This window comes from Meriones unguiculatus, chromosome 14 (assembly GCF_030254825.1).
Source record: "Meriones unguiculatus strain TT.TT164.6M chromosome 14, Bangor_MerUng_6.1, whole genome shotgun sequence".
Taxonomy (NCBI): Eukaryota; Metazoa; Chordata; class Mammalia; order Rodentia; family Muridae; genus Meriones; species Meriones unguiculatus.
In genome coordinates, this window is record NC_083361.1 from 44324154 (window position 1) to 44345411 (window position 21258).

The window sequence follows — 21258 nt, forward strand, 5'->3', positions numbered from 1 at the left end:
ACTGGTTTGTTCTAACAATTGGTGGGACTCATATCTTCAGGCCATTTTAATGTCAAAGTTTAGTACATAAAAACATTTTATTTCTTTCATTTATACAGTATTTTTCCTATTAGTAACCAGAGGAAAATAAAATATTTTTCTCATTCTTTTTTATTTATTTGGGAGTAGCAGTGGGGACACATGTGCCGTGGCATGTCTGTGGAGGTCACAGGGCTTGAAGGACTTAGTTTTTCTCCTTATACCATGTAGATGCCAAGTATCAAATTCAGGATATCAGGCTTGGTAGCAGTGTCTCTCCACTAAGCCAGCCAGCTCCATTTTCTAATTCTTAGTAGACATCTTACTAGTGGTATTGTGTAGACAGTGCAACCATACTCCTGCCTTGGCTGTCTCAGGTTCAAAATCAGATTTTTCATTAAAGAGGTGTCTTAGTTTACTTTCAGTTGCTGTGATAAACACCTTGACAAAAACAACTAAAGGAGAAAAGGGCTTATTTGGCTTACATTTAAACACTTAAACTCACAAGTACATTATTGAGGGAAGACAGGGTAAAAAGTTAAGGCAGGAACCTGACAACAGGAACTGAAACAGAAAACATGGAGGAATGCTGCTTTACTGTCTTATTTTTTGTGGCTTGCTCAGCTTTATTAAACAGTCAAAGGCCATATGCCTGGGTTGACTACACCCCAGAGAGGCTGGGCCCTTCCACAGTAATCACTAATGAAGAATTTGCCCCACAGTGTTGCCTATAGGCAATCTGATGGAAGCATCTTCTCAACTGAGGTTCCCTCTTCCCAGATAACCCTAGTTTGTCCCCAAGATGACAACTAACCAGCACAGTTACCCTTTATCAGTTTGACACACAAATATGTCACTATTAACTATTACCTTTTCTTTCTTGTTTATCCCTAAGATCTCATGTCATCACTACAATATAAAATAATACAACATCAAAGTTCACAGTCTCTTTAAAAATAAAGTGTCTCTAAAATCCAAAATCTTAACTGTGGAGTCCTCCTGTATGATCAAAAAGAAGTTACATCTTACTCTAAGAGGGAAGAACCAGAGCACAGGCATAATCTGAACAAAGCAAAATCAAACTGTTTAGGTAAATGCCCAGCATCTGGGAATCAGTCACAATTTTCTGGGTTCCAAAAAGCTAAGGCAGCTTTGCCTCTTGGGTTTTGTCATTTAAAGCACATATAGCTAATCTTACAGGTTCAGGTCAGCTTCACTCCACAGCTGTTGCTATGTTTGGCAGTTGTCCCACTGTCCTGGCATTTCCAGTATGCTGAAGTTTCCACAGGCTGCACTTTCACCAATAGCCTCTGGCATCTCTTCAGGGACTCTGGCCCTGCGACAATGTGTCAAGCTTCAGCCTCTCCATAACCCTGCCAAATCCTGGGGTCTCCATAGCAACTGAGGCTGTATCAACACCAATGGCTCCTCCTTGCTTCTTGTGGTACAAGCTTCAGCTACTGTGCATGACCTCTTCATGCCTTTAAAACCAGTACCACGTGAGAGACTTACACTTGTCCAGTTCATCTGGTCATGAGATACAGCCCTGGCCCCCTCTGGACCACAACTTCTGTGTTCTTACCCTGAGGAAATACTCCCTAAATATTTTGACTCCATGATACTGGTCTCCTGTTAACCACAGTTGATTCTTTAGCCCCAGCTGACCAGAAACCACAGATTCTTAATTTACATATGTCATGGTAATGTCCCCAGTAGAGTTTTGGAGGGACTCTCAGAGTTCCCACTGAGTCTTCACAAGCCAGTTCTCCATCTATCTGTATTTCTCTCATCAGTGTTCTTATCTAGCAACCTCTCACATATCTCAGTAAGCTCCAGGTATTCAGTGGCTTTTTCATGCCAAAGTTCTTCCACCGTCTTCCCCAAAATATAGTCTGGTCTCTCACACCAACAGCCTATTCTCTGGTACAATTTCTGTCTTAAATTGCTTTCTCTTGCTGTGATAAATACCATTACAAAAGCAACTTGGAGGGAAAGAGTCTGTTTGGCTTATACATCCATGTTACAGTGCATCATCCAAGGAAGCCAGGCAGAAACTTGAGGCAGGAGCAGAACAGAGCAGAGGAGGTGGCTGGAGGAATGCTGCCTACCTGTTTGCTCCTCATGGCTTGGTTAGCTTGTTTTTTAAACAGCACAGGGTCACCTACTTAAGAATGGCACTACCACCATCAGTGGACTAGACCCTTCCACATCAGTCATTAATCAAGAAAGTACCCCCACAGACCTACCTGCAGGCCAGTCTAATGGAAATGTTTTCTCAATTGAGGATCCCTCTTCCCCAGTTGACCCTAGCTTGTGTCAAATTAACAAAAAACAGATCAGTGTAGGAGGGTTCTCATGTGAATGATGACATTATATTTATTCCATATGTAGTTGGCTTTCTAAATAAGAATCTTACAGTTTATGTTTTGAAATGCAGTCACTTTTTAAAGGCATTTTGGAATGTTAAACTTGATCTTAACCTAGTGAGAGTTGTTCTGAAGACTAACCAGGCAAGGTCTCATCCTTAGGTCTCCCTCCTGTTCTCTCTCTGGGTGGAAACAGTGCGGCCCTACCTACAGACAGTGGACGAATGGATTGTGCATGGACACCTATGGGATGGTGCAAAAGAGTTTATCATACAGAGGTGAGGCTTTGCATTGAATTCAGGGGATGCTGGGTACTGGAATTCACTTGCTACCACATCAAAACTAAATACTTGTAAGTTCCACATAGTACTGAGAGGGTAGGTTGGCAACAGAGGTGTACTGCTACAATAACGCAGGCAGGTTCTCCATCTTTTCAAAGAGTTGTCAGGTCCCAACCAGTTAAAAATATCTTTGAGTTTTATGGCAGTGCACATCTTGTTAGAGCAGTTTATATTTTTGAATGTTTTTTAAATGTGTACTGCTTTCTGTGAGATGAACGTAGATGACATCAGATGTTACAAACCATTTCTGTTGTAAATTCTCAGTAAAACAGTAGTATAGGATGTTACTTTGAGGCATTTATTTCTTAAAATAAGCTATATATTTTCTTCTTAAGATCATATTTAATAAAGCAAATATGGAAAAATCTTAATCCATTTATAACAGTTTCCCATTACTCAATTGACTTTTCTGAACAAACTCATGAGCTGCAGTAGAAAACAATTTGTATTGTTTCTAAAGGGAACTATAGTAGTCATATTCTATTTAATTCCAATTCAGGAAAATATGAATTCAAATGTTAATTAAATTGAAGTGCATGAGGTTAAATAAAACTACTCCATTTTTCCTGAATATACTTTTACCAGCAGCTGATGTTGCTGTAGTACAGAATGTGTGAACAACTCACCTAAACTAAAACAAAGTACAGTGTTGTTTTAAAAGATCATAAATTAACACTTCATTTTTTTTAATCTCCACAGGAATAAAAATGTTCCAGTAGATCACAGAGATTTTTGGTATGCAACTTACACATTGTATAGTGTATCGGAAAAGACAGAAAATGAAGAAAAAATGAGTGACAATGCCAGCGCCAGTTCTGGGAGTGACCAGGGTCCCTCCAGTAGACAGCATACCATGGTTTCCTTCCTCAAGCCTGTGCTGAAGCAGATCATCATGGCTGGCAAGTCAATGCAGCTGCTGAAGAACCTGAACTGTGCAGAGGGCTCTGTTTGTCAGGCAGCAGCCAGAGGTAGCCTGTTTTTGTTTTGTTTTGTTTTGTTTCTGTGCATGTCTTCTTTGACCTGACTTAACTATTTTCCATTCACTGTTGTCATCTTCAAATACAAAGTGACCAAAGCCATTAATGTCAATGGAAATTATCACCATAGTTTTTGTTTGTTTGCTTGGTTTGGTTTTTTTGAGACAGGGTCTCATTTTTAGCTGGCTTGGTTTTGTGCAAGTAACCACTGCTGCTGTGTCTTGGTAAGTACAGTGGCCATGTCATGTCCGTAAGGCAGCATTTCAAAGCCTCTGTATCTTTTAGCTCTTACATTCTCTCCACCCCCTCTTCCTGGATGTTCTCTGAGCCATAGACAGGGAGGTGAAACTGATAAGGTGTACCATTAGTGGCTGAGCACTCAGTCACTTTATCTCATCACTTTAAATAGTTAGGAGTTTCTGCATTAACCCACCAAAAAAGAAGCTTATTTGACCAAGGTTGAGATCTATGGTGTTGTGGCCAGTTTTTGTTTTGTTTTGTTGCCAGCTTGACACAAGCTAGAGTCATTTGAAAAGTAGAGCTCTAAATTGAGAGAATACATTCATAAGATTGTCTATAGATAAGTCTGTATGATTATTATAATCACTGTTACTTTTATTAATCATTGGTAAGGGGGACCACAGCCCACCCTGAGCACATAGTCTTAAGTTTTGTAAAAAAGCAGGCTGAGGGAACAGACCAGCAAGCAGCACTCCTCCATGGCTTCTGCATCTTTTCCTACCTTGAGTTTCCTTCATGATGCAGTACAGCTGTAAGCCAAATAAACCCTTGTTTCCTAGTTGCTTTTGGTCATGGTATTTAACACAGCAATACCCTAACCAAGGTATATTGATATAGTATTTACATTACTAATTATTGCTCATATTACTGAGTACTACTAATACTTCCCCAGTACTCTGTATAGCACCTTCTACTACTATAAAAGCTGGCCGGTGGGGAGAACATTTTCATGTCAGTTTGAGATTGATTTCACTGTCTGTAAACTGTGTGCTGTCTTCAGCAAGAAGGTCTTGCCATCCAGTTGAGTAACCAAGAGCAGTGGTGGCAGTCTCTATTGCCATGATTGAATGAAATTGTACTGTTCTTGATAGAAAATCCAGTTCATCTTCTTTAGAAACATTTGAGTGCTGTTTACAAAGGTACTCAGAAGTTTTGTTTGCATTTTTTGGCACCCTCAGGACAAAAAAATTTCTTAGGACTACCGCTGTAAAAATAATTCTGTGCCATTTCTTTCTAGTCTCTTAAATACAGTTTTCATTTGGTTTTATTTTTCCAGAAGATAGTTCTTCTGTCCTTATGACAACAGCTTTTTCCATGGGCTTTGGTGGAGGTCATGGGACAGCACCAGCAGGTCTGAACCATGGTGGGAGTGTTTGGTCCTTCAGGGCTTAGTGAGACCATTTCCTGACCACCAGCCATTGATTGTTCAGTCCACACAGAAGTCTAGCTTAACGTGGAGCTTGGGAAGTGCATAGGATTGAGGACATTTGCTTTGGAACTGCCCCTGATGGCAGAGGCCTCTACTATGTCCTTTATTTTATGTGTATGAGTGTTTTGCTTGCATGTATGTTTGTGTATTACATGTATGCCTGGTGGCCACAGAGGTCAGAAATGGCTGTTGGATTTCTTGAAATTGTAAATTGCCATGAAGGTGCTGAGACTTGAACCTGGATCCTCTATAAGAACAGTAAGTACTCTTAACCAGTGACCCATCTCTTCAGCCCTTTAATGTGGTAGCACTGTTTCACTTTTGAATGGACCCTGGCAAGTGAATGTGGTAATTCAGTTCAGACAATGCTCGGAGATTTTAAGGATTTTTGTTTCTTTATAAACTGTTTTGGGGATACAATTTATATAATTTAGTTAAGCTTGATAAGCTGACTAAAAAGACCTGAATGGAGTCACATTGTTTGTTTGGGTTTTAAATGACCTCAATAGTCTATTCATTATTTTACCATATCTACCTTAATTTTTTTCTTTGTGGTAGATTTCTTTTTTAACTAACTAATAATCTTTAATAAGTACTGGGCTAGTGCTGAGAGTGTCTTTTCCTGTGAAATTGACTCCTGTAATCTTATACAGTATGATAGTAACTTAAATTTAAGTACTATGCTTCAAGTATTATTCTTCTCAGAATAAAATTAGCTTATGTAGCATGATAATTAGAAATGTTTCAGTTTAACTGAGAATAAAAAGTGGTTTTACTGTACTGTAAAGATAAAATTAAAACAAAAACAATGATAGGCTTTGGTAAATAATAGAAGACTATCAAGCTCTATAAAGATAAAATTCATTCTTAAACATTTGTTTGTTTATTATTTGCTGTCCTGGACTCACTTTGTAGATGAGGCTGGCCTTGAACTCACAGAGATACGCCTGCTTCTGCCTTCTCAAGTGCTGGGATTACAGGCATGCGCCACCACTCTTTCTTAAACATTTGTGTGTGTGTGTGTGTGTGTGTGTGTGTGTGTGTGTGTGTGTGTGTGTGTGTTTTGTATGCATGTATATGCCTGAGGAGGCCAGAAGAGGGCGTTGGATTTCCTAAAGTTGGAGTTAACGGCAGTTGTAAGCCACTTGAAGTGGATGCTGGGAACCAAACTAGGGTCCTCTTCAGAAGCAGTATGCTTTCTTATCTGCTGAATCATCTCTTCCTCACCACCTCAACTCAGTCATTGACTCTTTTAAAATTTGTGTCTGTGTGAGTATATGCCACAGGCCAGAAGAGGGTTTGAGATCCTCTGTAGCTGAGTTAACAGGCACTCCTGTGCTTTCTGATGTGGGCACTAGGACCCAAACTCTGGTCCTCTAAAGAGCAGTGGGAGCACTTAACTGCTTCTCTCTCTTCAGCCTGTGAAACTTAGAGACTACTTTTAAGAACAAAATTCATCCTATGTATTTGTATTTCAGATGCAGAAAGAAAAAGCTTATATACCCTCTTTCTGGAATCTATACAGTTGCGTCTTCAACATGGAGAAGATTCTACTCCACCCATTCTTACTGAACAGCAGGCAACCAAAGAGAACTTAATAAAGATGCAGTCCATTGCTGAAAGGCATCTTGAGCTAGATGATATTCATGACCCACTGTTGGCCATTAACTTTGCAAGGTGATAACACACATACCATATTTCCAGTCAGTGGGATAGTAATAGCTATGTAATTCTTTATAATTGCTTCTGCCTTTCCTGGCTTAAAAACAAAAAGCTTGTCCTTTCTAACAGGTGGAATATAAGAAGATGTTGTGTTCGCCTATATCAAGAGTATAGTTATTGCCCCCTCATTTATGAAAACATACAGAACTGACCCAGTTGACATACCCCTAAGAATATGGTAGCTCACCTAAAATATGCTTCTGAAAGTCGGGACAGGCTCTGCACTGTCTCCCTCTGTACTACATGTGAGAGCTGAGAATGCTTTCAGGAACCTGGCTACAGTGGAATAAGCCATAATGCCCTTGTGATTTCATACCCTGATTACCATTCACTGGGTAACACACTAATGGAAGGACTAATTTCAGCCCTGACCCTAAGCAACAGTGATCCAGAAGGATGTTCTGAGGGAAGGATTTCTTTCTGTAATTATGATAATCTGAAACTAAAGGTTAAAATGGGGCTTACTGGTAAAATGGCTTACTAGAATTCTGTCAACAGCAGCTCACAAAATGGAGACTCACTCATATTTTATTATTGAAGGTTGTATTTGGAGCAGAGCGACTTTCATGAGAAGTTTGCTGGTGGTGACATATGCGTGGATAGATCATCAGAATCTGTGACTTGTCAGACTTTTGAATTAACACTAAGATCTTGCCTCTATCCTCACATTGATAAACAGTATCTACATTGCTGTGGAAATCTCATGCAAACCTTAAAAAGAGATTTCAGGTAAAAAGGAGTAATTTAGCCCTAGAAGTAATAAGTTGTTGTTAACCACTGGATTTTTTTTTTCTTCCTTTTCCCTTAATTTTTTTTTCTCTTTTTTTCTTTTTTGGTTTGTGTATATATATATTGGTCTTTGATACTGAGAGTCAAGTGTAGAACCTTCTGTGTAATAGCTTCTAGAGTATATTTTAAGAAAACTTTAATTGAAGAATAGATATGTAGTTAACAATCATTTGAAAAGATCTATTAACCATCAAGATTTAAGTATGTTGTAACTTTTAATTCATTAAGAACTCATGCCAAAAGACATACCAAAAGCAAAAAAAAAGAAACCCTCAAAACATGCATGAGTTCTCAGAAGAAAAACCTAAATTACTTAGTAATAAATAACTAGTTTTAACTCTGACTTATTCATGTCCATGTATAATCTCTATAAAGTTCATAAAATGAAGTGTCTGAGTTTGCTTCTACTGCTATGATAAAACACTAACCAAAAGCAACTTAGGAGGAGAGGATTTATTTGGCTTCCCGCTTACAGTTCATCCTTGAGGAAAGCCAACAGCAAAACCTAGCGGGAGGGGCTGTAACAGAGAACACAGGAACACTTCTTACTGGCTTGCTTTCCATGGCTTGCTCTGCTTTCTTTATTTTGGTTTTTCAAGACAGGGTTTCTCTCTTTCTCTCTACAGCCTGGCTGTAATGAAACTCTCTTTTTTGACCAGGCTAGCCTCAAACTCCCAGAGATCCACTTGCCTCTGCCCTCCTGGGATTAGAGGGGGCATCATTCACAGTGGGCTGAAATGCCCTTATCAATTAAGAATCCAGAAAATGCCCCCACAGACTTACCTACAGGCTAATTTGATGGAGGAATTTTCTTAATTGAGGTTTTCTATTCTAGGATGACCCAAGCTGTGTCATCCTAGACACAGCTAAATGAAAAACTAACCAGCACATTAAGTTAAATACAGAGGCTAAGAATAATAAGCAGGATGTTTAATACAATATCTATATCTTTTCTTTAATGTTCAGCAGAAGACTTAAATGAAATATTCCAAATAGTTATCCAGGCTTTTTTTTTTTTTTTTAAGTATTCCAAATGGTAACTAAGTAACTCTTTGGATGGTGGAATTTTAATTTTATTTGTTTCATTTTGTGATTTGCCAAAAGGTTTTGAGAGGAATGAATATTTTTAATTTCATGTGTGAATGTTTTATACACACCTGTCTGACAAATGGCTCCCGGCACATAGGCCTGGCGCTGTTCTAGAATTCTACTGGACAGGCATAAAATGTGTTCTGTTACATGTCTCCTCTCTTTTCAAGGTTGGTGGAGTACTTGCAGGCCATGAGGAATTTTTTCTTGATGGAAGGTGGAGACACCATGTATGACTTCTATACTTCAATTTTTGATAAAATAAGAGAAAAGGAAACCTGGCAAAATGTATCTTTTCTTAATGTCCAACTCCAAGAAGCAGTAGGACAACGCTATCCAGAAGATAGTTTACGGTAATGTAAACCTATGCCAAGAAATCATCTGTGAGTTTTTACATGGTGTTATTAGTTACTTTTTGTCCTTAGGACCAAGATACCAAATAGAAGCAACCTCAAGGTAGGTTTATTTTGGCTCACAGATTGAAAAGACTTGTGTGTCATGGCAGGGAGGATGCAGTTAAGCAGAGCAATTACCATCTTGTCAAAAGGAAAATAGTAATGCAATAGACAGTAGGATAGGAAAGAGACTCCCAAAGACACTCAGTGAGCTACTTATTCCAGCGTAGCCACCTCCTGTGTTTCCAGAACCTCCCCAAACAGCTCCACTTTCTGAGGAACAAGCATTCAAATCATGCATATATGAAGGACATTACATATTCAGACCACACTACATGTTATTTTATCTTCATATTAACCTTACAAATTATTTTGCAAATTAGAAAATCAAAGCTGAACCAGGCTGTGGTGGTGCACAGCTTTGATCTCAGCACTTGGGAGGCAGAGGCAGGAGGATCTATGGGTTCAAGGCCAGGTTGGTTTACAGAGTGAGTTCCAGAATAGCGAGGGCTACACAGAGAAACCTGTCTATGAAAAAGGAAAAGAAAATCAAAGTGGAGATACAGTGGCATATTTCTGTGGTGCCAGGTATTTAATGTCTGAGATAAGGAGCTCATCTGAGCCTGGGAATTTGAGGCCAGCCTTTTATCTCCAGACAAAACACAAAAAGGTAAGGGATGGTTCATTGGAAAAAGGTCTTTTCACGTAAGGATCAGAACCAGAGTTTGGATCCCCAGCACCCACATAAAGAAGCCAGATGGGCACGATAGTCCAGTTGTCGTCCCACCACTTGGGAGGTGTCAGGTGTTGGGAACAATGTCTTGGAGAAAGCTGGCTATCAAGCTTCAGGTTCGCTGAGAGTCCTGCCTCAATGAATGACGTGACCTAAACATACAGACAGACACAAAAACACAAACACGTTGCACACTCCACATACATATGTGTACTTCCCACTCCCAAAAACAGAAAGAAGGAGGGTAATAAGGGAGATCAAAAACAACTGCCACTCATTTCTAAAAGCAAATTTGTTGTTTGTTTGTTTTTTTAAGTATATACTGGAAAATAAGTTCATTGGCATATTTATATTGCATGGAATGTTGGGGGGCAATAGTTGTGTGGTACTGTTATTGTCAGGACCTTACTGACAATACCCGAGTGTTGTTCCACTGAGGGACACTCCCTACCCATGAGCCCTTTTGTAAGAATGTTTATATGAACATAGTACCATCATAAACTAAAACTGAAACTTCTTTATTTAGTTTATCTATATCATTTGAAAATGTTGATACAACTAAGAAGAAACTACCGGTTCATATCTTAGATGGTCTTACCCTGAGCTACAAGGTAAACACCAAGCATTTTTTTATTATAAAAATTATTTTTTATTAAAACTAAGGAGCTATGTAAGTAATTTGTATTTTTGTTTTTTCTAGGTCCCATGGCCTGTGGACATTGTTATAAGTGTAGAATGTCAAAAAATTTATAATCAGGTGTTTCTTCTCCTATTGCAAATAAAATGGGCGAAATACAGCCTGGATGTTCTACTGTTTGGTGGTAAGACTTGATTTCAATAAATTAGTTAATTGGACTTCAGTCCTGAAATACAGGTTTCCATTATTTTTTATATGTAAAGAAATAACAAACTGGCACAGTTGTATAGCGGCAGTTTTACCAGTCCCCAACTCTAATAATTAAGTTTGGGGCCTCAGCAGTGAAGAGTGCTTACTGCTCCTCCACAGGATCCATTTTGGGCAGCTCACAACCATTCCTGATCCCGGGTCCAAGGTATCAGACCCCTTCCCTGTCTTCTGGGCAGTGTGCAGTGCACACACACACAAACACATATGACTTTCACATGAAAATAATGAAGTATCAGGAACTCATAGAATGGATCTTAAATGTAATAAATTGTTAGGAATTGACTCTACAATTTGACATATAAAAAGTCTATAAGGGTCTGGCACAGATTGATTATTTATTCATTCATTCACTCACTCACTTACTTTATGTCCTGGTCTTAGCCCTATCCTTCCTCACCTCCCAGTCCCACCCTCCCTGCCTTTCCTGTTCCTCAGCAAAGGGAAGCCCCCCTTCCTATCTACCTCATCTCATCAAGTTGTATCAGAGTTGAGTGAGTCCTCTTCCCCTGTGGTTTGGCAAAGCAGTCCTTCCAGGGGCAAGTAATTGAAAAACTGACAGAGAGAGCCCCCTACCCTCCTTATTAGAGGACCCACATAAGACCTGAGCTGTCCATCAGCTACATCTTTGTAGGGGGGCTAGGTTCATTCCATGCAAGGTCCTTGGTTAGTGCTTCAGTCTCAGCAGGCCCCTCATGGCCCTGGTTAGTTGGCTCCGTTGGTCTTGCGAAGCTCCTATCACTTCCAGGTTCTTTTTTCCTTCCTCCATTTTTCCACAAGGCTCCTTACACCTCGTTCAATGTTTGGTTATGAGTCTCAGCATCTGTTTCGAGGCACTACCGGGTACAGCTGCTTAGAGGACAACTCAGCTTGACTCCTGTCTGCAAGCATAACAGAGTATCATAACTGGTGTCCAGATGGTTCTCTCCCATGGGGTGGGTCTTGGGTTGGGCCAGGCATTGGTTGAATCTTTCCTCCATCTCTGTTATATCTGCTCTATCTTTATCTCTGCACCTCTTGTAAACAGGGTGAATTTTGAGTCTAAAGTTTTTGTGGCTGTGTTGGTATTTCCCTCCCTCTACTAGGAGACTTGTCTAGGTAGAGGATGTCCTCTTCCGTCTCTGTGGTCTCTGCTACTATGAGTCTCTTCTAGAGTCCCTCTCATATCCCCCAGGAGACTGCTCTGGTTTAGGTCTGCCTCAAGCTTGTCACAGAGATGACGGGCAGGGATTTTATATCTCAGTGGTGATAAGAAGTATTTATTATTTATCCGTCCTCCCCATGTCTCCCCAGTGCTGGGATTAACAGGTGCATGTCCTTATGACTAGTTTATTCGGTGCTGGGAAGTACACCCGGGGCCTCAAGTATGCTAGGCAAGTACTATTCCAACTGAGCTACAGCTGCAGCCTCATGAAACTTGGTATTTCATCTTCCCCAGGCACAAATATACCCTTGCTAGGTTCCCAGCCCTGTTGGTGGATCATCCCTCATCTCATGTAAGGGAACATGGCTTTCAGATAATTGCCCATGTTGTCTTTTTAATCATTTATAGAACTGGCTAATACTGCTGAAAGATCCCAAGCAAAGGGAGACATTCTACGTGAACAAGACACGCCCTCCCAGTTTGGACCATCAAAAAAATCATTAAGACAGCAGATTCATCGCATGTTTCTCTTAAGAGTGAAGCTCATGCACTTTGTGAATAGTTTACACAACTACATCATGACTAGGGTCGGTATTTGTCCATCTCGGTTCTTTTCTCTCATGTAGGTGGTAGCTCAAAGAAAACACCCATCACCTATTTATAACTACAAAAGCCACAGAACACTTAGAGATTATGAAAAAACAAGAAAGGTAAACAATTTCACTATAAAATATGGCTGTGAGAGGTAATGTTTTTAATAAATATTTTTATTCTTTCAAGATTCATACAATGTATTTTGATCATATTTACCTCAATCCCTCCCCCTTAGCTCTACCCAGATCCACTCCCCTTATTTTGTTTGTTTTTTGTTTTGTTTTTAAATAACCCATGAATTCCAGTTTGTCCATATACTCCTGGTAGAAGCCCACCCATGGGAGCATGGCTGACCTACCAGGAGCCATACCCCTAAAGGAAATTGATTCTCTTTCCCCTGAACGCCACTAGCTGTCCATAGCTCCTCGGTTACAGGCAGGAGCCCATGAACCCTGTACCAAAGGTTGACTGGCTTGATCTTATGTAGGCACCCACAGCTGATGTTTGCTTCCAGAGTGCAGTGCTCCTGTCATATCCATAAGACGCTGTTTTGCTTTGTCCTCCATAATCGCTTGGCTCTTTCTTTCCACTTCCTCTTCCATGATGGTCCTTGTCTTAGGGAGAGCTACAATATAAATGGCCTGTTTGTGTCTGATCCTGTGGAATGGTCTTTAGAACTTGTTTAGCAGACCACTAAATTTCATCACTGGTGAAAGCTGTCTCTGGGAAATGGCTTCAGTATTTATAATAACCTAAATCCTTGGCAAGGATACTATAAGAAAGAGGTACAACTGAATTATATACTTTTTTCTTAAGATGTAATATGCTAAAGAGATGGCTCATAGATAAGGCGCTTGCTGCACAGGACTGGTGTGCCAATCTCCAGAACACACAAGGTCCATCAAGTATGATGGTGACCTGCCTGTAATTCCAACACAGGGAGGCAAAGATTGGAAATGCCAGGACAAGAGAAACTAACAGAAATGGGGAAAGAGGCCTGCCTCAGTAAACAAAGTGAAAACTAATGTCGACCTTCGGCCTCTATACATGGGCACCTGCCTACTCGTTACGCACAAGTGCATGTGAAAAAAATTCTCCATAAAGCAAGAAAACTGCATTTCTCAGTCATGTAAAAACCAGTTCCAGGTGCAGTTCTTAAAGAAGAGTTCAGACACCCAAAGTGTGGCAGCATTAGAGAACAGTACTCACATCAGCCAAGACTTGTTTGTTTGTTTGTTTGTTTGTTTGTTTGTTTTTTCCTGTGCCTTTTCTGGTTTGTGAGCTGTAACTCGTCTGTTGGGAAGCAGTGATTTTAAAGCCAGTGTGAATGTGGCTGAGTTGCTCTGCATGCCTGATTGCAATACCACTAGCCTTCACGCAGCCAGCTTACAGCCCTTAACTGTGAGAAGGAATAAATAGGAGCTTAGTTTTTATTTAGTTTTTTGTTTTCTATTTGAAGTAAATTTAGACTTAGAGAAAGACCAATACTGTATTGTATAGACTTACCAAAATTTATTGAAAATGTTTGTGTTATAAAACTGATGCTTAGGTTTACAACAAATGTGGTAACATTTTTCAGTGCTTTTGGTAGGTTGGCTGTTGAACTTCTCCCTTCCCTTTAGGAAGTCTATTGTTGTAAGGGTAGATACTCATTTAGTGTCCAAGCCTTGCGGACACTTGTGGCCTTGCGGACGTCTAAGGCTCAAAAGAACAAGCTTTTAAAGAAGGCTATCAGGGGTCATCCATGTACTATAGCTTGGTGGTAGAATGTTCGTTCAGCATATATGACACCTAGGGTTCGATTCCCAGCACTGAGTGAGTGAGAGCGAGAGGGAAGGCAGACTGGGGAGATAGCCAGGTGGTAAGGTCCTTGTCACAAGAGCATTAATGACTGAGTTTGGATCCCCAGCACCCTCATAAAGATCCACGTGTGGTTGCACACACCTAGGGAGGGAAGCAGACACAGGATCCTAGGGCTTGCTGGCCATGCAGAGTAGACAGACAGATGGGTACTAATTAAGCTTCTTGTCTTATTCAAGATTCTTCACAGTACGGGGCTGGAATTTCAGCATCAAGTTGAGGAGGCCAAGGATTTAGATCAGTTGATTAAAATTCACTACAGGTATTTGTCAACCATCCATGACCGATGTCTGCTGAGAGAAAAGGTGGGCAAAGCACCGTCTCAGACATAACCACTGGGGGAAGGGAAGCTAGGCAAGTAGGAACGTCTTTCTGCTGTGGAACTTGCAATTCTAAAACTTCTGTCTGGAATTCTAAAATTACTGCCCAGCATTTGGGAGGCAGAGGCAGGTCAATCTCTGTGAGTTTGAGGCCAGCCTGGTCTACAAAGAGAATTATAGGACAGTCAGTGCTACACAGAGAACCTCTGTCTTGAAAAAAAGAAAAAGAAAACCTCCTGTCCTACACAGTCTTCTCTTAGGAAAGACTGGGTTAAATGGGGTTACAAATGTGTGCCCCACTACCAGCAGTTACATTCTTTTTCAAAGATTTATTTATTTATTTATTTATTTATTTATTATGTATGCAGTGTTCTCTGCATATAAACCTGCACGCCAGAAGAGGGCACTGGATCTCATTATAGATGGTTTGAGCCACCTTGTTATTGCTGGGAATTGAATTCATGACCTTGGGAAGAGCAGCCAGTGCTCTTAACCTCTGAGCCATCTCTCCAGCTCCCCTGCAGTTACATTTAAGGAAAACATAAAAATACAGAAATGGAAACTGAAGTATGCCGTTGGGCAGTGAAAGTACACCAATTTATTATTACTATGTAAAGCTGAATAGTTTTCCCACTGTTGGGACTTCTGGCTCAGATGCACTGATGAATCTAAATGGTATTCAGTAATAACAGCTTGCCATCTGGAATACATCCCATGTGGGCTTGGTTCAAAGCCTCACACCTTCCTTATACATAAAAGACAGGCATAATGATGTGCTTTTTCTGTGGATTAAGTTAAGCAAAAGTAGTGGTGTTGTTGTTAATAGTTACAAAGCTCGTATTTTGTCTCTAACATTCATGTTTAGGTCAGCTTTGTGAAAGAAGCCATCATGAAAGTGTTGAACTTGGCGCTCATGTTTGCGGAAGGTTGGCAGGCAGGCCTCGGAGCTTGGCAGTAAGTATGTGCTGTGTGAGAACTCATATTGTAGCCATTTTAGCTTTCCTTCTGACTAGCCTCATTTGAGGAGTCTTTTCACCCCCAATCTTGATAACGGTTCACACACCACTGTAATTTATATTTTAGTTTGAAGAGTGGGAATGTAGTTCATTGGCTTGCCTACCGTGTATAAGACCTGAAGTTCAATCCTATATACTACCAATAAGCAGAATCTATCTAGTTAAACTAGATCTCACATCAGGAAAGTCAGTTTTCTTATAAGGGGCAAAACAATTTTTCTTTTTTTTAATCTGACGTCTTTCAATTAAAATAAGCAAACATTCTCAGATTATATGCATGGCTCAATTTCTCATCGTAGATACCTTCTAACATAGCAAAGTATAAAGGACAGCATAACAAGCCTGTGTGACTCACCTCAGCAGTTTTCTGAGGATGAGCAGTTCTGGGTCATGATCCCTACCACCTCACACTTGCAGAAACATTTTGAAGTAAATTATGAATGTGATGCTGGGTTACTGCCCAAATTTCTATGTTTGTAAGCTCTAAAAGAAAGTATGTATTTTACTTATAGAGTGTCATACACAAAGGTGAATGACTTAAAGTCCAACTTCTGTAAGGGCCCAAGAGCTCTTTCTTCCAATTCTAACAGCATCTCCAGTTTTGCTTTGTTCGTATGCTAGGGATTGAACTCAGGACTTTATGTGTGCTACGTAAATGCTTTACTACTGAGCTGTACTACCAGCCCAGCTATCTTCTTATGTCAGTTTGAATATACAGTTCAGTGCTAGCCTCTGTCTCCTTTATGAATTATATGCAATGATAATTTACTTTGCTGAAATAAAACTTCATGTCTTATGGTTTGGAGGTTTTGTTTGTGTGCTGGTGACTGTATGAGGATACATACATACTGTATGAATACATGAAGATGCATGTACCTTTCTTTGCACATGGCAGTGTGAAGAGAGTGCCAGGGTATCTTCCTCTGTCATTCTCCACCAATTTTTTTTTTTTTTTTTTTTTTTTTTTTTTGCCTGGGATTCACATTTCCTCAGCCAGACTAGAAGCCAGCAGGCCTTTTGTCTCCACCCTCCTCAAAGCTGTGGTTTTTAGGGATGTGAGAGGTTATTACATAGGTGCTGGGCCTCATGGTTGCACAGCAAACACTTTTTTTTATTATTTATTTTCTGTTTATAAGTATTCTGTCAGCATGTATGTCTTCACACCAGAAGAGAACACCAGATCACATTATAGATGGTTGTGAGTCACCATGTGGTTGCTGGGAATTGAAATTGAACTCAGGACCCTTGGAAGAACAGCCATTGCTCTTAGCCTCTGAGCCATCTCTCCAGCCCCACAGCAAACACTCTTAAAGGCTGAGCTACCTCTCCAACCCTTGACCAGGTTTTATAACAAAATTTATATTTAGTCCATGATAGGAAAGAAGGGAAGAGTTGACCTCAGTGCTGCTGTCATTCAGAACCTTAACCTGTAGCTTTGTGATAGTAAGGGTGTTCATAATTGTAGGTATGAAAAATATTAGGCTGCAGATGACTTATCACAAAAAGGCATTTGCACACAAGCCTTGCAGCCTGAACTCAAGCCTCAAAACCCACATAAAGGCGGGGAGAAAGAACTCATTGCATAAAGCAATCCCCTGACATCATCATGCACGCAATGGTTTCCACATAAACACACACATTACTCATAGACATGCACAACAATAGTAAATACAAGAAAAAGTGCAGAGGCTAGGAATATAGCTCGGTGGTGAAGCACTTGCCGAGGATGGCTCATGTCCTGAGTTCTGTTCCCTGCAACACAAAACAGCTGCCTTACTGACTTGATGTGTCCTCTCAGAGGATACAGAACTACTCTCACTGTAACACTGAGCCAGAGGAGAGAATCAGGACTCCAGATGCTTTACTAAGTTTGAACTCTTTCCATTTCTACAACAAATTGTTAGCAAAAAGCAAAGGTGAAGACTTAAGCATGTCAGAGCAGCTATGGGGGCATATGTGGAAAGTGGAGGCTGGAAGATGATGAGTTAAAGGCTCTGTGCACACTAACACTTATGAAATGTTTGTGTTTCAAATATATCAAATTTTCTCTCAAGTATGTACTACAGTAAGGCTGAGAAAAGGGTTTGTTGGCTCTAGGTAAATGACTGCCAAAGATGGTTGATGAGCTGTGTTTAAGACACACACACACATCTACTCACCCCAGAATGAAAACCTATGACAGACCAAAGTAATAAATGCATCAGAGTCTAACTCAGTGAATTGATGAGTACACATTGGGATTATTAAAAGGAGTATGGATGATAGATCATTTAGAAGAACAAGAACAACCAAAAATATATCAGCTATGTCACCACAAGGCTCACCAAGATATGGGTGATGGCTCATCAAAGCTTCATCCCACCCGGAGCTCCCTGCAGTAGCTGCAGGCAGCTTGACAGAGCCTCTTGTCCGCACCTTATGTGCAGAGTCTCCACCCCCAGCACTTAACCTTCTATACAGGTGGGAAGGAAACATCAAGATGCTTCCTACTTTCCACTTTGCCACACATAGGACCTTTTACTTACTTCATGAGTCTCCCTCTCTCCTGCAGGGTAGGGGTGGGGGTGATTCCAGGGAATATGTCAATTTGGAGGAAACACCTGTACAACATGCTCAAGGACAGCCAGGGCTACACAGAGAAACCCTGTCTTAAAAAACCAAAAAAAAAAAAAAAAAAAAAGAAAGAAAAAAGAAAAGAAAGGTAGAATGTAGTTCCAGCTACTTGGGAGCTAAGATATTAAGTGCATAGTAGTCCTAGTTAATATAATGAGACCTTGCCTATGAAAAATAATGCAAATTAACGTAAAGCCAATGTTTCATATTTTATAATCATTAGTCTTAGGACTTTAGAAATTACTCCAATAATTTTATAGTCTGCCTCTTTCAAGTTCTTATGCATTTAATATAAATTGAAATTTGCTTTCTTTCTTAGAATGGAATCTATAGAGAAAATGGAATCTGATTTTAAAAACTGCCACATGTTTCTTGTAACCATTTTAAATAAAGCTGTCTGTAGAGGATCTTTTCCCCACTGTGAGTACATCATCTTATGTTGTCACTACTTTCATAATTTTCTAAGTCTATGTGTCCATATTTGTTACTAGTCACATGGAGAGTTTAAATATTTTTCCATTTCAAAACTGGAAAGTAGGGGCTGGAGAGATGGCTCAGTCTGCTCTTCCAGAGGACCTGGGTTCAAATCTCAGCACCTACATGGCAGCTCATGAGGTTTTCTCAATTCCAAGGAATCTAATGACACCTTCACACTAATGCACATAAAATAAAAATTAAAAAAAAAAAAAAACACCTGGATTAGCCAGGATTTGAATTGGTTTTACAGAATTAAAGATAATGGGATGGGTAAATATCATATGTATACCGCTAAAACTTCAGATCTTGCTTGTTCATGTGCCTTTTATTCTCGTGGATTCCTAAAACTTGTCTATCATGTGAATCCTTTGTAACTATTCCTTTCTAAAGGATACAGACTTTTAGCAACTTCTAAGGCTACTTCTCATTACAAAGAAATGCACATTTTTACATTTCAGAGCACAGGCTGTGAAGGAGATAACAGATTTGTGAAGTGAATCATTGAGTGTTTAGTCTATGGAGACAGACTAAGTGGTATCTCTGTCCATTCCTCCTTTTTTGGTAATGAATGAATATAGTGTCAAGCCAGGAGGTGGTGGTGCATGCCTTTAACCCAGCACTCGGGAGGTAGAGGCAGGCAGATCTCTGTAAGTTCCAGTCCACCCTCGTTTATAGAGTGAGTTCCAGGACAAGCAGAGCTACACAGAGAAACTCGTGTCTCGAATAAAACAAAAAAAAAAAAATAGTAATAATAATGTATGTAGTGTTAATCTCTTCACCATTTGTGCATTTTCTGACTGTAATACACTTACCTGGGCATAGCCAAATGTGAAAAAATATGCTGTAATCTACCTGTTTAAACGGTAACATTGATGCATTTGTCTGTATTTACATAGGGCCAAAGTAAAAAATGGCGCCATGTTATATGGTAGCCAGGTGGCTGTATAGAACAAACCCTGTGTTCACTGAAAGGCTGTTTGTGTATTTTCAAGATTAAAAGATCTGAGATAGAAACGTCAACAACTTTTTCCATTTACATTAACAAATGTCCTCTTTATTGTATATCAAGAATTTTGATATCAGTGGACTTGGAAAGGGGCAGGGAGGAGACGAGGGAAGGAGGGTGGGATTGGGAAGGAATTAGGTAGCGGGATACAGCAGGGATACAAGGTTAATAAACTGTAACTAATATTAAAAAAATAAAAAAGAATATTGATATTTTAATTTAAAATATACATCTTTAAATACTTTTAAGTTTTGAATTTACTGCAGCCTATTCTAACACTTAAACTTATTTAAGACCTAATTTTTAACCATTTTTTGTTTTTCTTCCAACAGTGGAATCTCTAGCACTATCACTCATGGCGGGCATGGAGCAAAGTTAAATATCTTTAATGGAACAAGTACCTGAGACTTCATTATCATCCATGTACATTCTTACATTTGCAGCTGAGGAATATGAATATTTTATTTTTATTTGTAAACTTGTCTAGACAAATGGATTGTAGGTATTTTCTTTGGAGATTATTATCAAGTATGTAAAGTTATGTATTATAAGGTTGTATATCTAATTGTAAAATATATATAGGTGTTACATAAAAATAGACTATTTACTAATATTTCTTTTGTTCTAAAAGCTTGACTTATTTTTATTATATGTATATGAGTATTTTGCCTGCTTGTATATATGTACACCATTTGCATACTGGGTTCTCAGGGGCAAAGAGGCTATCAGATATCCTGTAAGTTTTATATTTCTTCTTCCCTAGAAGTTTTCTTAAATCTGACTATCCTTGAAGCATTTGAATTATGTGCATAGGAAATTCCAAAAGGGAAAATAACAACCAATGTCAGTGTTTAAACTGAACTTTACTTAGGGCCAGCTGTTATATAATGATGTTTGACATTTTTTGGCTAACCAGTAATAGTGCAAATAAAACTATGTATATCATTCAATTTTTCCACGCTATATTTTTATGTGTATTTCCCAGTAGGCACTGTATGAGAACAAATGGATAATTCAAGCAGATAAAGCCAGGACAGACATAGCAGAACTTGAGCCAGCTGGGTCAAACTGATCGTCGTCATCCAACCATAATAATATATACCTTTCTAAGCTTATAAAATACAGTCACCAGACAGTCTGTATATTCTGTGCATGAAATACACCAGAATCACCACACTGGGCATCAACCCCAACACATAAATCCTGGGGAATATATTTTCCAGACCTGTATAGTGCCATTAGTTAGTGGAGTATAAAATGTACATGTAGCTGTAAAAGCTGTCAAACCACCATAAGTAGGAAAGCGTTTCCTCAATCTAAAGGGCAGTTTAAAAATCTTATTTAAATGTATAAAAATATAAAAATCTTATTTAATCTTATAAAAATCTTTATTTAAACACTGCTTTATTCCTAGGGTTGGGAACAAGACAAATGTCTACCTGAT

At 39.4% G+C, this 21258-nt stretch overlaps 1 protein-coding gene across 4 annotated transcripts in view; it reads left to right on the plus strand.

Moving 5' to 3' along the window:
* Nucleotides 1–20764, plus strand: part of Tubgcp5 (tubulin gamma complex component 5) — a 32924-nt gene extending 12160 nt beyond the window's left edge. For 2 of the 4 annotated variants that reach the window (XM_060367230.1, XM_060367231.1), the window contains 12 exons: nucleotides 2547–2662; nucleotides 3425–3696; nucleotides 6631–6829; nucleotides 7415–7603; nucleotides 8923–9105; nucleotides 10407–10491; nucleotides 10581–10701; nucleotides 12337–12515; nucleotides 14562–14687; nucleotides 15568–15656; nucleotides 18651–18751; nucleotides 20147–20764. In XM_060367230.1, coding sequence (XP_060223213.1) covers nucleotides 2547–2662; nucleotides 3425–3696; nucleotides 6631–6829; nucleotides 7415–7603; nucleotides 8923–9105; nucleotides 10407–10491; nucleotides 10581–10701; nucleotides 12337–12515; nucleotides 14562–14687; nucleotides 15568–15656; nucleotides 18651–18751; nucleotides 20147–20193 — 1707 coding nt within the window. In that variant the 3' untranslated portion in view covers nucleotides 20194–20764. Of the gene's footprint in view, nucleotides 1–2546; nucleotides 2663–3424; nucleotides 3697–6630; nucleotides 6830–7414; nucleotides 7604–8922; nucleotides 9106–10406; nucleotides 10492–10580; nucleotides 10702–12336; nucleotides 12516–14561; nucleotides 14688–15567; nucleotides 15657–18650; nucleotides 18752–20146 lie in introns of those variants that run through there. The other 2 variants (XM_021652629.2, XR_009585524.1) reach the window with 2 other exon arrangements.
* Nucleotides 20765–21258: the final 494 nt, after the last annotated feature.